This window comes from Lampris incognitus, chromosome 11 (genome assembly GCF_029633865.1).
Source record: "Lampris incognitus isolate fLamInc1 chromosome 11, fLamInc1.hap2, whole genome shotgun sequence".
In the NCBI taxonomy this organism is placed as follows: Eukaryota; Metazoa; Chordata; class Actinopteri; order Lampriformes; family Lampridae; genus Lampris; species Lampris incognitus.
In genome coordinates, this window is record NC_079221.1 from 7118055 (window position 1) to 7136386 (window position 18332).

Below are 18332 nucleotides of genomic sequence, written 5' to 3' on the forward strand. Positions count from 1 at the left end.
TTACTTCGCAGGGAGCTCTTTGGTTTGGGAATGGTCTCGGTCTTATTTGACAAACATATTTCACATGTGCACACACAGACACACACACGCACACACACATTATAAACATATATACTCTATGTAAATAAATAAATAAATAAATAAATATAAATAAAACAAAAATATATATAAATGAAACATATATAACATACATAATATATCCATCCATTATCTGAACCGCTTATCCTGCTCTCAGGGTCGCGGGGATGCTGGAGCCTATCCCAGCAGTCATTGGGCGGCAGGCGGGGAGACACCCGGACAGGCCGCCAGGCCATCACACAGGGTCCACACACACATTCATACCTAGGGACAATTTAGTACGGCCGATTCACCTGACCTACATGTCTTTGGACTGTGGGAGGAAACCGGAGCCCCCGGAGGAAACCCACGCAGACACGGGGAGAACATGTAAACTCCACACAGAGGACGACCCGGGACGACCCCCAACGTTGGACTACCCCGGGGCTCGAACCCAGGACCATCTTGCTGTGAGGCGACCGTGCTAACCACTGCGCCACTGTACCATCTCTCTCTCTCTCTCTCTCTCTATATATATAAAATATATATTTAAATATAAAACATATAACATGTATAATACCATATGTAATATATATAATAAACATTTTGACATACCCTGTATGAGACCTGGGCACTGTTATCTTGCATATTCATGATGGCCTCTGAAATCTTGACATCAATAGGCTCCATGACGGATTCGATGTTGAAAGGTCCCTCCAGCCTCTGTGCCACCAGCAACATGGCATCTGTTCCATTGGGAGTGATAAAGAGGAGACACATTGAATGGGGGTGGGGGGCTGCAGAGGTGCAGAGACACACTCGGTAATAAGAAAACTGACGGAAAACTGAAAAAAAAAAACAAGAGCAAGAGGACATTTTGCAAAGCGATCCGCCACTTGCAGGACAGATAACTCCGTTTAGCATCTGTGTGTTGAACAGAAAAGTACACAAGTGTCATGTCTGACTCATGTGATACGAACAACAAATGACACAATGGTTTTCATTCATTTCAGCAGACACAAGACAAGATCGTGCATATCAAAAGGCTGAACACACGACGACGAGGTTTTGCTTCGCAGCTTTGTCAGTTACTCGCGTCTCATCGCAGTGCAACAACACACAATTACACAGCGTGAATGCTCCGAGGGGCAAATTCAATTTTCATGTAGATCGACTCAATTGAGTCCACAAAATCTAGCTGTGCAGAAAAGGATGAATGGCACTGATGATTCATTGATTTTTAATTGAATTTTTTGAAAGCCAAGCGCTTTGAGGTCTGTATTTACATGTGCCACGGACGCCGGTAGGTCGACGGCTCATTAATATCCCCGTGTGGACAGAAACCATAAGGCCTCGTCTGAACACAGGAGACACGTCGTGTTATTATCTCAACAACACCCTCTCGCTTCCATCACTTTCAATTAGCATCTCCAGAATCCGTAAAAAAAAAGAGAGAAGAGGGGCCAGAGTGCGTAGATTACTCACGCTGTCTCAAACCGGCGAGGCGAAGGACTGCATTTGCCCTTAAGAGGTAAAGTTAGTTAATTAATATTGCCGTGGGACTGTGACGGGATGCTTTCAGCCCCGGAGGACCGCTCATATTAATGTGTCCCTGTCTCTGTAATGGCAGGCTGCCGTCTGAATGGGGTGCCACAGGGGCAGCCCCACTTTATCAGTGACTCGCAACCGAACAAAGTCCCGGGTCTGGACAGCAGCACTTCAGGCTGCCTGTCAGAAGAAGTTCCCCTATCCGCAGACCTCCCAAGACAGGACCTCACTGGCGGGCTGTCATAATGACTCTGCAATTACCACCCTACCAAGTACGGTCATCCTGTCATTTGGAGACGGCGCTAACACTGACCACTTAACATACTGGTACTTTCCACACTGGTCTACGCAGCCTGTTTACTTTGCACTAAAACAGAGTGTGCAGCTTGATCCGGAATCAGGGACACTTTATTTGTCATTACATTTCCACCAGCTCACAGCGGTGCAACACCAAGACAGAAACACATATCCAAAAACTACAAGAACACACAACACGTATATCCAAACTAAACAAAAAAAAAAATCACTGTGCAGGAGAACCAACGCCAGCCAGGATGACTGTCGGAACTGCCGGGCTGCATGGGCTAGCAGTTAGCTTAGCCTGCCCCGCTTCCACATCCTGTCAGACCGCCCTCGGTGTTTCCTCTTCAGGCGCGGCTCCGGGCAGGGCCGTGGTCCCTGGACCCACTGGACGCAGCAGACCAGGCTCCAGACACCCTCGACACACCTCCCCTGCACTCCACACGACGACACCAAAAACATCACAGTCAACGCCAAGCGAGGCCGCCGCCAGACCGCCGCCAGACCGCCCTCGGTGTTATTGGAACTGCCGGTCTGCGTGGGCTAGCAGTTAGCTTAGCGTGCCCTGCTTCTGCGTCCTGTCAGACCGCCCTTGGTGTTAGCTCCTCGGGCGCAGCTCCAGGCAGGGCCGTGTCGATGTCGTTAGCAACGCATTCTCATCCTATGACGTCATATTCTAGCAGTTTACTGAAGGGTCGATATACAGTATGACGCGCAAGCTACCCTTTGCTGTCGTATAGAGATGTGGCAGGTGTTCCATAGACTCTAATGCTAAACTTCCGGCCTGATATATGAATATCAATGACACACAGGTGAGGTAGTGGTTAACCCGCCATGTCTCATACAGACAGAGAAGTCCTCGTTAACCAGCCTACAGGTTAACCTACAGACACCAAAGGGTACATCGCACTGTCATATATTGACGCTTACCAGGTAGCGTAGTGGTCTATTCCGTTGCCTACCAACACGGGGATCGCCGGTTCGAATCCCCGTGTTAACCTCCGGCCTGGTCGGGCTTCCCTACAGACACGGGTGGGAAGCCGGATGTAGGTATGTGTCCTGGTCACGGTACTAGCGCCTCCTCTGGTCGGTCGGGGTGCCTGTTCACGGGGGAGGGGGGAACCGGGTGGAATAGCGTGATCCTCCCACGCATTACGTACCCCGGGTGAAACTCTTCACTGTCAGGTGAAAAGAAGCGGCTGGCGACTCCGCATGTATCGGAGGAGGCATGTGGTAGTCTGCAGCCCTCCCCGGCTCGGCAGAGGGGGTGGCTCGGACGAGTGGGGTAATTGACCGGATATAACTGGGAAGAAAAAGGGGGATATATATTGACGCTTAAGCAAGAGACTGAATATGTGACATCGTGGGATGAGAATGGGCTCGTTCTTTCCGGTGGCGCCGCTCCCACCGGTTCACACATCATGAGGGTAGAGGAGTTTGATGATACAGTTTATTGCCAAGCTGCCAAGGCAAAGACAATATTCCAGAGAGCAGCCCATTATTCTAAGAGGAAATATTGTAAACAAACTATTACATATTCAACAACACTGGACCTTGGAGATTAAACGAACGCTCAATATATCCCCAACTATAAGAAAAATAATAAACCCAAAGACTTTAAAGAGAAAAAAGGGACTTCCGAAACTCCAAATAAACTACACGTCTTTGATAGCAGGCCTAAGTTTAGGGTCTTCTGGGAACTGAGATCACTAATGGTGTGTGTCGGGGTCAGGGTGGGGGTCGGGATGGGGGTCGGGGTCGGGGGACTGAGACATGAGCTCAGCCCTGGTTCCATTTCCTTTTCCCAATTATGTCAAAAACCGGAGCCTTTGAAGAGCACTTGTGTTTGTTGACATGTAAGGGTGCAGACAGCCTGGGATGCTGGCTCAGATTTCCATATATGAATCAGGGGGGGTCAGAGGTCACGGGGTTATGTACAGTCTTCTATGTACAGTAAAACAACCGCACCAGAAAAGGAGCTGTAAATATTTAGAAAAAAAAAAACTCAATACTTTGTTTTAATTTTTTTCCCCAGAAAGGTGCACTGCGGGGTGTCCGGGTGGCGTGACGGTCTATTCTGTTGCCTACCAGCGCGGGGATCGCCGGTTCGAATCCCCGTGTTACCTCCGGCTTGGTCGCGCATCCCTACAGACACAATTGGCCGTGTCTGCTGGTGGGAAGCCGGATGTGGGTATGTATCCTGGTCACTGCACTAGCGCTTCCTCTGGTCAATCGGGGCACCTGTTTGGGGGGGGGGGGGGGCTGGGGGAATAGCGTGATCCTCCCACGCGCTACGTCCCCCTGGAGAAACGCCTCACTGTCAGATGAAAAGAAGCGGCTGGTGACTCCACATGTATGGGAGGAGGCATGTGGTAGTCTGCAGCCCTCCCCGGACCGGCAGAAGGGGTGGAGCAGCAACCGGGACGGCTCGGAAGAGTGGGGTAATTGGCCGGATACAACTGGGGAGAAAAAGGGGAAAATCCCCCCCCCCAAAAAAAGGGTGTGGCGCCAACTGTGAGTGAATTGCAGTTTTACTGCGTACTGCATGGTGAAGATGCAGCGAAGTGCAGAATGCTGTCGCACGACCCGATCGCGACCGGAACGCGGGCAACAGCTTCGGGTAAATGTGTGTATTTCATAACGGGCATGAAAAAAGAAACCCCCATCATCAAAACTCAAGTGTGAATTTTCAAGAACTGTCAAGTGTAAAATACCTGAAAATTCGGCTCGGGGAAGGCCGGCTGGGAGCTGCTCATATCTCGTCACGAGAGAAAAGAGGAGCGCCTCCAGCATCAGAAATGATGGCAATCTTCCCCAACAATAGTGAATTATCTTCAACTTATCAGATGGGCTCCAAAAACAGAGGGAGCCGGGGGAACTCGGTCTTTGCACCCGCTCGCGGAGATAGCAAGGGAATAGAGAGAGAGGATAAAGAACACAGCGAGGGAGAGAGAGCGAGAGAGAAAATTAAAAGGCAGGGAGGGGGAGGAGGGTGATGTTGATTGGGTCAAGTCAGGTCAGGGCGACTCTCTGTCCCAGAGGAAGAGCAGCTCCTGTACTGCACGGGGCAAACTCTTACCTACATGGAGAATTAATGAGACTCATTTATGAGGAGCTCATGAAGTCCAGTCCACTGTGGCGGGACCGCAACCGCGAGCCAAATTCTCCCCGCATTACTTTTGTGGTGCAGAGATAGGCCACTGGCCAACTGAAGAAAATCTTGTTATCATCACGACACAGCTTTGCAAATACGCCCGTCTTCGTCCTATTTTGAGACAAGGGTCCAAACAATGACTGGGAATCTGCTGCGCTTCATCCAGTGTGTCGATGTAAAATGAAAAAAACACCAGAACAGAACATACTGGCACCACAGTACTGCAATATTTTACTTTCCTACGAGAAAATGGCAATTTACACCGTTTTGTTATACATACATACATATATACATACGTACACACATATATACACACACACACACACACACACACACACACACACACACACACACACACACATATCCATATATATATATATATATATATATATATATATATAGTGTGTTTTTTCCCGGAAACCGTCAATGGTGTTAATAAAAGTGCTCAGCAAATGAGGAACAGAATATATATATATATATATAAATTAGGATAGATGTAGGGAAAAAAACTTTAATTCATAGCAGTACAATTAAAAAATTGTCCTACATCTATCTATCTATATATCTATCTATCTTTCTATCTATCTTTCTATATATATATATATATAGATATATATAGATAGATGTAGGAAAAAAAATTAATTGTACTGCTATGAATTAAAGTTTTTTTCCCCTACATCTATCTTAATTTACATATGTATGTATGTATGTATGTATGTATGTATGTATGTATGTATGTATGTATGTATGTATGTATGTATATATATAGCATTTTCCCCCCCCAAAACCGTCAATGGTGTTGAGTGCTCGACTAATGAGCGGAATATCAACACTTAGCAGCTGATGAATGCGAGACGCATGAAACAGGCCTGTACTGCCATGCATTAAAATCTTTTTTTCCTGAATCCGTGTTGATATATATAGCAAAACAGTGTAAATACTATATGTGTGTGTGTGTGTGTGTGTGTGTGTGTACATATATATCAGAGGTGCAAATATTACTCTGTGCTCTGCATCTTTATCGAGATTGATGCCCACTTAAATTCAGGCTATGTCAGCCAGCGGCAACCTCCACGCCGACAAGGACGAATAAGGAAAGTGAAAAGGCCCATCTATGGCTCTGCCTCCGAGATCCCCCCGAATGAAAAATGGCTCCGGTGTAAGTTGGATTCTGTAAAGCATAGCTCATCTGTGGTCCAGTCAACCAGCTAATGGTGCTGCGTGAGACGCCGGGAGAACGGCGAGGGAGAACGGCGAGGGGAAAACAGCATATTGTCCGTCGGTCACACTTGGTCCTGATGAAGAGTCCTTGAACGCAGGCGTGATATGCACACAGAAGCATGCATCTGTGCACAGTTCACAGGTGCACACACACACACACACACACACACACACACACACACACACAACCCCACCCTACATGTTCACACACTAGCATCCAACACAGCAAGACAACACACACACGTATATTTAATCCTACATGCACACATATGTGAACACTTATTTATTTATTTTTTTAATTTTCCCTTTTTCTCCCCAATTGTATCCGGCCAGTTACCCCACTCTTCCAAGCCGGTCACAGCTCCGCCCCCTCTGCTGATCCGGGGAGGGCTGCAGACTACCACATGCCTCCTCCCATACATGTGGAGTCACCAGCCGCTTCTTTTCACCTGACAGTGAGGAGCTTCACCAGGGGGACGTAGCGCGAGGGAGGATCACGCCATTTCTCCACCCCCCCCCGAACAGGTGCCTCAACCAACCAGAGGAGGCGCTAGTGCAGCGACCAGGACACATACCCACATCCGGCTTCCCACCTGCAGACACGGCCAACTGTGTCTGTAGGGACGCCCGACCAGGCCGGAGGTGACACGGGGATTCGAACCGACGATCTCCCGTGTTGATAGGCAACGGACTAGACCGCCGCGCCACCCGGACGCCCTTATGTGAACACATCTGACCACACACGAGTCCACACAGAAAGCTTCCGTTGGTCTTTTTAATTATAAATAGCAGTAAGATATTTAAAGGAAATGTTCACACCGTCAGAAGTTACGATCGAGTTTTAAAAGCATCTGTGAAAACAATCCCTTAACTTCCTTTTCTAAACGCCGATATGCCGCACACAAAACCTTTGGTCCCATTCTCAGGAGTCTACCCCTGACGACGGGAGACCGACGAGCGTTACCGTACATCAGGGGTCCCCAATTACCTTTCATAGCGGGCCACTTTTAGGGCCACTCGACCTCCAGCAGCATGTTGTTCGTTAGTTTGTTTTGGTGTCGATACGTTGCAGGTATTATAATTTAAACAGAGATTTTTCGATATTTTACTAGTCTTACGTTTACTAAGAAATTAATTAAAAAACATTTTTTTGGGTAGGGAAATTAAAAAAAAATCTTCCTTCTGGCATTTCTCCAAAAATTCTCGCGGACCATAAATCAACCCGTCACGGGCCGGACGTGGCCCGCGGGGCCGCCTATTGGGGACCCCTGCCGTACATCTACAACAGCGCCCTCCTGAGACTTGTTGAGGGGCAGTCACGGACAGACAACAGACAGTCTCAGCACCCGTCTTCTCCGATGACGGGATGACGGAGGGCATCCCTGGACTAAGCACGTGGTACAAGGTGATTTCAAAGAAATCAAACCTGCGGCCAATACCACACAACACGGATCTGCCGTCACAGCGTTCCACAGAACACCCCATCTTTCACTGTGAACACACGCCGTGGCACCGCCGACGCCGCGCTAACCTGCTAATGAAGCTAAGCGGCCTAATCCAATAACGAGCGGGTCTGCAGCCGAACCCGACACCGGCGGTGCCGAGGTCGCCGTGGAATTTGGGTTTCTAAGACGGATAGGCTGTCCGCGGAACGTCGAGAGGGGGGTGTTTTAACTATTTCCCCCCCACAAATATGCCGACGAGATCCTTCCTGCCAGTGAACATCCTCTTTGGCTCCCCCGTAAAGCCGCATGTTTTGGAACACACCGCTGCCACGAAACCCAGATGTGATCTGGACAGCTTCAACAGCCCGGCAGCTCGGAGCCAAGAGCACGATAAGCCTCGGTGCACACGGACGCAGCTGAGAGAATAATCTCTCTTCATAAAATATCTCTTCCTCCACATTTGCAAACGCACGGGCGGGGAAGAGACTCGGCGGCGAGGCCCGCTCAGCCGAGACTCGGGGTAACCGTGAGCCTCGGAAGAGGAAGCATCAAACAAAAACCGTGCAAGTGTGTGTGGACGGATCAGGTGGAGGTGTGGGTTTCAGGCCGGGCCTACAGTCCATCAGGAGTGGGTCCTTCGTGGGTTTTGAGGGTTTTCCAGCTCTGCCGGGCCCGCCGAACCACCCGCTTCTCCTGAGAGCCGTGGCGACTCGGCCCGAACCTTCCTCGCCGTGGGGCGCCCCGGTGACCTCCCCCCGCAGTTCGATCGGTAGCGGTGCCGTCACGAAGAAGACGCGAGACTGCTTGTTCCTATTTGCGTAACCTTAAGTCCGAGTGTGGCGAAAACGGGCCACGGAGATTAGCCAGTGCAAACAGCCATTATAAACCCATTTGGCCCCACGGCTCCAGAGGTGTGGGTGTGGTGGCTCTAAGAGCGGGCCCCGAGAGAGCGCCACGCTAAATCAGCCCGGCTCAACGCCGCGGGTCCAACTCGGCGGACCGCCGGACTTGACTTGCATCGCGAGAAGAGACGAGAGAAACGCAGACGCTCGTGTCCCAACACCCGGCGTCCCGTGTTCTGCACGTGGTTCGGGGGGTCTCGCGCTCACGTCATACTGGTGTAGCAGGCACTTTATAACAAAGACACCCCCCCCCCCAACAACGGACCCGCCCAGCTGCTGCCGTCAGGCACGCGGTACCGCAGCCTCAAGGCAGACGGGCTTTTGAACAGACGTTGAGGACACTAAGCCCGGTGCCGGACTGATGGTACTGACCCGTGCTCTTCAGCGGATCGTCAGTTTACACACAAACACACGCAGATGTAGCTTGGCATACACAAACGCACACAAATATACAAACAACTACACACACATGTGCACATTTGTTAAGGCTGGGCCTACACACACACACACACACACACACACACACACTATTTATTATTATTACTGTTTTTTTGTTCTGTTTTGTTGTTATTGTGTTACTATTGTTGCTGCAGTGTTGAGGAGCCGAAACACAAGTATTGTACTCTCTCTTGTACTTGTACACTGAGAGGTAACAAATGAAGAATCTTGAGTCTTGAAATAACAAAGACGACCTCAGACAAACTGAAGATGAAGATAGCCAGTCACATGAGGCATATACATGGCTCTACCTATATATATATATATATATATATATTCTATTTACCCCCTTTTTCCTCCCCAATTCCTATTGTACTTGGCCAATTACCCTATTTACTGTTCTGTCCCGGTTGCTGCTCCGCCCCCTCTGCTGATCCGGGGAGGGCTGCAGACCACCGCATGCCTCCTCCCATACATGTGGAGCCTCCAGCCGCTTCTTTTCACCTGACAGTGAGGAGTTTCGCCAGGCTGTGGGAGGATCACGCTATTCCCCCCAGTTCCCCCTCCCCCCCGACCGACCACAGGAGGCGCTAGTGCAGCGACCAGGACACATACCCACATCCGGCGTCCCACCCGCAGACACGGCCAACTGTGTCTGTAGGGACGCCCGACCAAGCCGGAGGTAACACGGGGATTCGAACCGGCGAGCCCCGTGCTGGTAGGCAACGGAATAGACCGCCACGCCACCCGGAGGCCCAAGAGCGGCTCAACATATCCAAGTAATTCTCAGGTGTGGGTTGTAAGCGCATTGGCGGTTGATTTCCCAGCACGACAGAGAGCACCCTGGTTCAGCTGCTACCAAGAGTCCAAGACCTCTGACGGACCAATCAGAGGTCTTATTAGATACATATCAGAATGCAATGCAGCCCCCCCCCTTTCCCCCCTCTTGGTTCCTCTTCGAAAGGCTGCCGGATAACTCCTTGACAGTGCAAAAAATGGGGTTATGAGCGCAGTACAGACGCTCAGCTGCAAAACCCCAAACGGCCACAGAGAAACGCGACGTGGTAAAGCTGCACCCATCACAGACACAGCAAGCCCTGCCGCCACAAACCGAGCCATTAATCAGCCTTCCTCGATACGCTTTCCCAGCAGCAAAAACTCGACGACGCCGATAAAGCAAGAGATTTTGCAATAAAGACGGTATCGCACGCCGGAAATGCTTTTGTTTACTCGAAAGGTCCTGTGATCCTCCCTGGCTCAAGGCCAGGGATCTGAACAACAGTAATGTCCAGCGCTCGAAATCAAGGCTGTGAGTAACGTCCACGTATAGATTTATCTGGTTTCCCTGCAGAACACCTCACGCCCCGCGTGCTCCGCGCATCCCCGGACGCCGCAGTTCGCCGGCTTGGCGCCGCAGCGCTCCGTATCGGCCATTATTTCAACGCTCAGACAAACGCAACAGCCCGAACTCGACACTCCCAAGATCTCCGTCTGCAGCTTCAGCCCCTTCAGCGCCCTTGCAAGGGAGGGGCGCGTTTCGGCCCCGGCCGTGAGGTCCGATTTCCGGCCCGTGGCCGGTCCGCCCCCTCGGAGCGTGTTTCCCTCGGCCTATATTTTATTCACGAGGAAGATGTTCATGCTGCCGGCTCTAATTTTCACAAACTGTGAAGTTGTGTCGGGCACCGGTTACCAAGTGAAACGAATCGCCTCATTAAAAAGAAACGAGCACTAGTCCGCGGTGGCGTAGCGGTCTAAGCATCGGCTTGGTGTCGATGCAGTTGCCCACTGGGGACCGGGGTTCGCGCCCCGGTCTCGTCAGATCCGACTATGGCCGGACTCGATGAAGCGGCGATCATTGGCAACGCTGTCTTCGGGAGGGGGGCGGAGTCGGCTTGTGTTCGTCATGTGAATGCGTCTCTGTGTGTGTCGGAAAAACAGTGGTTCGGCTTGGATTCGCCTTGTCACGAAAGTGGGGAGGCGGTCTCCTTCGAGACTGCCAGCCGGAGAGATGCAATTGGCGAACGCATGCAATACGAGGGTGGGTGTTTGAATTAAAATAGGGATCAATTGGCCACTAAATTGGGAGAAAAAAGGGAAAAATCAGAAATAAATAAAAAAAAAAAAAAAGAAACGAGCAGACAGAGCCAACGTGGATCACGTCCCGCGCGGCGACGCGTCTCTCCCGAGAGAACAACACCGGCCCGTTGTGCAACGGCGACGCCACGGCAAACCCAAACCGGCGCCGGGCCGGGGTCAACCGGCACGATTTGGAACGACTTGAAACCCGCCGCCCGCCTCGCTGTAAGCCTCTGCAGCCGAGCAGAGGTGGAGGGGCAACCATGTCTTCCATCACCGGTGTCAACTACCTGTCAACACAACAAATGATAATGGCAGGCGGGGTGTAAACTACAGGGGGGGGGGGGCAGAATTCATCACCACAACATGTAACCGACGGTCAAACGGCGCAGGCGGATGGAGACATCAATTCACAAAGACGGGCTGACGAATAACGTCATCGAAAATGTTTAAAAACCGCCCGCTCGGAACGTTCTTCGGCGGACAGGAACGTTGCCCTGACCGCGATGGTTTTAAACACCATCGGGGACGAGCGTTGCACGCTTTAAGCGACCGGCTTGAGGAGTCCGTCCAGTGATTTATGCACAAGCCCTGATACGGGTAAATCCTTGCACCGTGCTCCGGTGCAGAAGTGCTCAGGTGCTGCTGGAGAGACTGACAGCTGTTCATCACCGTCGCCATGCTTCGGCTAATTCGGCTAATTAAACGCTAATCCCCCCCTCTTATCTTGTCCAACTTCACACAGCATTATGCACCGCTTATTCTGCCTTGTCGCACGATAAGCGCCGCAAAAGAAATTAGCATTTAATTGCTCGTTAATAATCACCGCGACTCGTATCCTCGCCGCGCGTGAATCGCTGGAATAGATGCCGCGCGTCCGACCGAAGCTACCGGGCACATATGTCGTTAATTTATGCACGGGAAGAAATCTTGTTTTTGTGGCAGAAACGAGGGAGGTCAGCGGGGGGGGGGGGGGGGGGGCCTCACTGGAGGCAAACGGATAAGAGGCTGGTTCCTCTGTAGGGCCAAAGGACTCTATAATTTATTCAGGTTTTGAACAGATGAATGCAATTTCAAACAAAAACTAAACAAAATAAAATAAAAAGCACAAGTCCATTAAGCGTTTTACAGATAACGGATTTCCTTACAGGCGCGTGTATTTTCCTACCGAGGGGAAAGAGCAATAAAAACAACGTATATGCTCAACGATACAAGATGGAAATCGTGCCCAGTGTAGCACATTACTGCTAATCAGGGGGCGTCCGGGTAGCATAGCGGTCTATTCCGTTGCCTACCTACACGGGGATCGCCGATTCGAATCCCCGTGTTACCCCCGGCTTGGTCGGGCGTCCCTACAAACACGGTTGGCCGTGTCTGTGGGTGAGAAGCCGGATGTGGGTATGTGTCCTGGTCGCTGCACTAGCGCCTCCTCTGGTCGGTTGGGGCACCTGTTCGGGGGAGGGGTAGCGTTATCCTCCCACGTGCTACATCCCCCTGGTGAAACTCCTCACTGTCAGGTGAAAAGAAGCGGCTGGCGACTCCACATGTATCAGAGGAGGCATGTGGTAGTCTGCAGCCCTCCCCCGGATCGGCAGAGGGGGTGGAGCAGCGACCGGGACGGCTCGGAAGAGTGGGGTAATTAGCCAGATACAATTGGGGGGAAAAGGGGGGGAAATCCCCCCCCCAAAAAATTACTGCTAATCAGCCTGGTATCTCATTAACTGGTGTTGTGAAAAGCATGACTGCGTTATAACATTTGCCCGTGTGAGTTCACCGGGGTAAACCCGGTGTGTTTACCACTGGTATCAAAACAATAACGGCTTCTTAAACTGAAACTAAAGCCTTATCCTGGAATATCGCCTCGTCTTGTGAATCTGAAATAACAACGTGAGCCGCCGCTCATTTAAGTCTGACATTGGGCCTTGAAGCCTTGGATCACAAGAATGATCCTCGGAGCCTCCAATCACCTTCTGCTTTAAGTGAAAAATCGGTCACATTACATTGCTTGGCCCATTTGCCTCTCGCCCGGGGCAAAGGAAACTCGCCCATTTGCTGCGTCTCTCATGTAAGAAAGAATGAAACAAACCACATTTTCTCCCGATATACATGTGCCATGTGCAATATGTGCTTAAACGGGTTCCTTTGTAAAATAAGAGATTATTATGAACAGATTGGGAATAAAAACTAAAGGATGAGCTTCCGTGATGCTGAGCTTAGTACCGGATTGCATAATAAATTCCTGAATTGAAAGTAAATGGAAAAAATTTGTTTCCCCCCTTTTCTCCCAATTGTACTTGGCCAAATACCCCACTCTTCCGAGCCGTCCCAGTTGCTGCTCCGCCCCCTCTGGCAAACCGGGGAGGGCTGCAGACTACCATGTGCTGGAGTCACCAGCCACTTCTGTTTCGCCAGCAGTGGCGGCTGGTACTAAAAAAATTTTTTTTTGGGGGGGGGGGGGCAATTTACCTTGGCGCAGCACACCTGACAGCTGCTTTGACGTCCACACAGGCTACACTGTCCTTCTTAATAACTCTGTGACTCTAGGTAAATTGCACCCCCTCCCCCTCCCAAAAAATTGTTAGCACCAGCTGCCGCTGTTCACCAGAGGGACGTAGTGCATGGGAGGATAACACTACCCCCCCCCCCCACCCAGAACAGGCACCCCAACCAACGAGAGGAGGTGCTAGGGCAGTGACCAGGACACACACCCACATCCGGCTTCCCACCCGCAGACACGGCCAATTGTGCGTGTAGGGACGCCCGACCAAGCTGGAGAATGAATTATTCTAAAGAGCAACTGGAGCACAATATGGCTAACTTTAATATTGCTAACTTTAATATTGTTAACTTTACATCTTTTACTTCCCCTCTGTGCATGAACAGAGCAGAGGACAGGCATACAGTTCACGTAGTCATCTGTGGGAGCATTTCATATTTCGGTGGAATATACAGAAATGCAGCTGTTCTTGATGCCCGCATCCTCTTTTAGCCCGCCTTTGGCGATGCCATGACATTCTCCCTTCGTCTCACACTCGTCATGGAGAGATGAAGGTCTGGCCCTTGCTAATGCGATCTTTTGTCTGCCCAAGTTCCCTCGGACGTTCGCCTTCATTAAGTCAGGGAGTGCTACTTCCTGCTGGTGGACAGTTCGGTGAGGAGGCGCCGAGGGAAAAATCGTTGCTATCAGTGGCTCAGCCTCTAGTTGGACAGGATTTCTCAAGTCTTTGGATGAATTAGTTTTTCACCGTCCCAACATCTTGTCTTTTCCGGTCAGTGGAGCGAGCATATGATGTTGGTCTCAGTAGATGCCAAAGGAATCAAGATGGATATCTCAGCTTAAAGTCTGTTCCAGCACCATGCCAGACCCTGAGGCTTTGTGTCCCGTTTCACCCCGAGCCCTCGAGCCTCCACCTCTTTATCCTGATCAGGATGACTACTGAAGGCTCCAGGAGTCTCTGGGTGTCCAATGGAGTAGCCTTAAATTTGAATAAAGGTTTCTCACTCGGTCTGAATAATAATCATTTACTGTTTTATGTAAGTGCTACAAGTTCAATGCATGCATCTCAGCGTGCATACTAATTCCCTACATGGCATGAGACACTAAACTAATCTGCCTGTCTGCACTTAATGTGAGAGGGGACTTACTGACTATTTAACACCCAAGAGCCAAGTCAATATCTTTTTGTGGTTAGCCCTTGAGGTAATTGAAAATCTTTCACCCTATAATGAGCACCAAATGTCAGCGAGCCAAAAGATACAGAAATGCCATTTAATCTACACCATGGGAACAACAACCCATTAGTGGGGAATTCTGACGAAGACGAAGCGAAGTGTGCAGGACAGGGATTAATGCCATAAAAGCAAAGTTGTCAAATTTGAGGATTTAACAAGTGAACGAATATCCTATTGGCCACAAAAGCTATTGTGTGGGAAGGCTCTGAAAACACTTGCCCTGGAGTGATAGCCCCGTACAACTTTTCAAGAAATCTCTGCACATAGTGGAACAAAATGCACTGTGCAAAATGCAAATTGCATTGAGGGGGAAATGCACAATCTGCCAGGGATGACGTTCTTGGTTCCCATTTCGCTGGTAGAGCGTACATAAATTAGTTGGTTCAATGATCAATAACCAATACCCAGGTCCTGATCGAACAAAGGCAGTTTCCACCATCATCTCCCTTGCATCATTCTTCAGGATGACATGTAAATGTACTTACTGATTAGGCTAATCTTCTATTTAGCTTGACGAGAGGATTCCCCAACCAATTCAGCATTACCTATCAACATTATTAGCGTGCTGAATGTAGGGTGTGGGTCAAAGGATGGTTTTTTTATGACTGCACTTGGGGTTAAATCACTGGGTAACCATGCTTGAAAAGCTATACTGCAAAAAAAAGAAGAAGCAAATCTTGAACTAATGAAAATAGACGTTCCAGGGGTCAGGGTCCCTATTATTCACCTTCTTTAAAAGGCCAAGTTCTGCCTCTGCCGTAGCCCATGACAAGCCCAGTAAGTGCCCTACCTAAAATACTGAGTTAAACAATTACCCCTGCATTTCCCTTTACATCGTCAAATTCATTTCACTATAGGAAATAAAATGTCTTGATCCAGATGTATAGAACTTTGAACATTAAGATTTTTTTTCCCTCAAATTAGGCATCTGGGGGGCGGTTCAAATCCCCGTGTTACCGCCACCTTGGTCAGACGTCCCTACAGACACAATTGGCCGTGTCTGCGGGTGGGAAGCCGGATGTGGGTATGTATCCTGGTCGCTGCACTAGCGCCTCCTCTGGTCGGTCGGGGCGCCTGTTCGGGGGGGAGGGGGAACTAGGGGGGAATAGCGTGATCCTCCCATGCGCTACATCCCCCTGTCGAAACTCCTCACTGTCAGGTGAAAAGAAGCGGCTGGCGACTCCACATGTATGGGCGGAGGCATGTGGTAGTCTGCAGCCCTCCCCGGATCGGCAGAGGGGGTGGAGCAGAGACCGGGACGGCTCGGAAGAGTGGAGTAATTGGACGGATACAATTGGGGAGGAAAAAGGGGGGGGGTTCCCAAAAAAGATTTTTCCTCAAATTTTCATAATATTGCTAAGTTAATATACTGTATGTCAAGTAAATATACTATATAAGCATATATTTAAGTTGCTTGAGGCAGTAATTTGAAGATAGCAGGTAAAACATGTAATAAGCAAATGTAATATTCAGTTTTATCCTTTACTGAGCAATTTCTGTTCTGTTTTTTGTTTTTTGGCATTTTAAAGAGACATTATATATTCTGTGATGGAGGTCAACATGTCAAACCACGACACAACATGAATTTCCAGCAAGGCCCTTGGCACAAGAGCTCAAATATGAGAACCTACACTTCCATCAAGGACTCGATTAACATGAAAGATGAAACGCATACCTGCGAGCGACACCCACGCCCCATTTCATAATCTCAGATTAATAATCCTAATCTGGTTGATTGGCAATTTTTTGGGGGGGGGGGTTCCGTCTCTCAAGGTTACATTCCAACTTGCCAATAAATAATTTTCATTCAGTATTCACATATCTTTGTTTTGCCTGCCTCCTGCCATCAGCCAATCAGAGTCGGCTGAGTCCTTTAGATCCAGACGTAAAACTCATCTTTCTGCCTTAACCTACAATTAGTTGCCTTTTAGTTGAGTGCCTCATAACCCGTACTGCATGGTGGGTCGGTTTCTGTCTCAGTGAATTTACCAACCACTGTTCTGCCGACCAGATTATAGAGTATAGATTATGTCTACTGCAAACTGTTCTCTTCTTTTCTCTCTCTCTGAATGATGTCTTCTCCTTTCTCTTCTTCTGTGTGTGTGTGTGAATGGTGTGATGTGAGTCTCCCCTGTGTGCACATGCAGTCTGTCCTCCTCCCCTCCTCCCAGGTCTCCATGGTGACGGTGGTCGCCACCTGGACACTGCTTGGCATCCCCTTGTCACATTTTCTTTTAAATATATCTTATAAATCCATATAATTTTGTTATCCTGTTTCAATGTTCTATTCTTATCTCACTAAAATGTGTGACTAATATGTGGTTTTTTTTGTCTCCATGGTGATGGTGGTCACGTAGCTCGGGTCCTGGGCTGTTCCAGCGGCGTCCGGACACTGCTTGGCATCCTCCTCATCATATCCGTCATATATCTTATAATTCCATTATAACTGTGTTATCTTCTTTCAAGGTTGCATTGTGTAAATTGTGTACACACAACATCCATTGCACGTTGTCCGTCTTGGGAGAGAGACCCCTCCCCCTCTGTTGTTCTGCCTGGGGGTTCTTCCTGGTTTTTCTCCCTGTTAAAGGGGTTTTTTTTTTTTTAGGGAGTTGTAGCTTGTCCGATGAGAGGGTCTAAGGACAGGATGTTGTGTTGCCGTAAAGCCCACTAAGGCAGATTTGTAATTTGTGATAATGGGCTACATAAAATAAAATTGACTGTGTTTTTTATACCACAGAGTGAGAAAATACTTGATTCTGATTGGCTGAATGCTTGTTGTGTTGCATGAAGTCTCCAGCGAACCTGTTGGCTCGCCTCTCTCAATTTATCTCCAAGCAAGTTTTATATACCCTATTTCCGCCACCAGCGACGTTTCTGTCATTATAGTTTATGCAATTCTTAAATCGAGGAATTCTGATAAAAGAAAATCCTAATCAATGCAAAAAATGTTTGCCATTAAACTCGTTTGGGTTTGCAAGTTTAGCGTGTCGGTGAGCGGGTGGGTTAAAGGTGATGGGGACAGAGCATTTGAATGATATAAACGACGACATAGGGGATGAGGTCAGTAGCCATTGCTTCAGGCACTGCATTACTGCCCACTGCGTTTCTTCATCTTTTTCTTTAAATAGTAGGAAATATGATCAGTCATAGCGGACATAAACTTGCAAGGTTAACTCCTCCAATGGCAAGGTTGAACTTATTAGCTGTTGTGCTAGCTGTTGTGCTAGCCGTTGTTACTGAACAGCTGTTGTTTGCGGTCTTTCGATGATGTGGTCTTTTCATACCCCGCGTACAAGGAAACTGCTTTCCCACACAACACTAGTTGATGGAAAACAAACTGATTTGCATTTCCTTTTGTCAACTTTTCAAAAATTGCTCAACACCAAAATAGATACTGCATGTAAGGGTTTGAATTGCACAGTCTAGAAAGCACCTTCAAACTGCCAATTTAATAACCAA

The 18332-nt window shown here is 49.1% G+C and overlaps 1 protein-coding gene across 1 annotated transcript in view; it reads right to left on the reverse strand.

The window, feature by feature from the left end:
- The window catches only part of LOC130120473 (glypican-6-like), a 117412-nt gene that overhangs the window by 39511 nt on the left and 59569 nt on the right, over window positions 1-18332 (reverse strand). The window contains exon 5 of the mRNA XM_056289022.1: window positions 673-803. Within this exon, the coding sequence (XP_056144997.1) occupies window positions 673-803 (131 nt within the window). The remainder of the gene's footprint in view (window positions 1-672; window positions 804-18332) is intronic.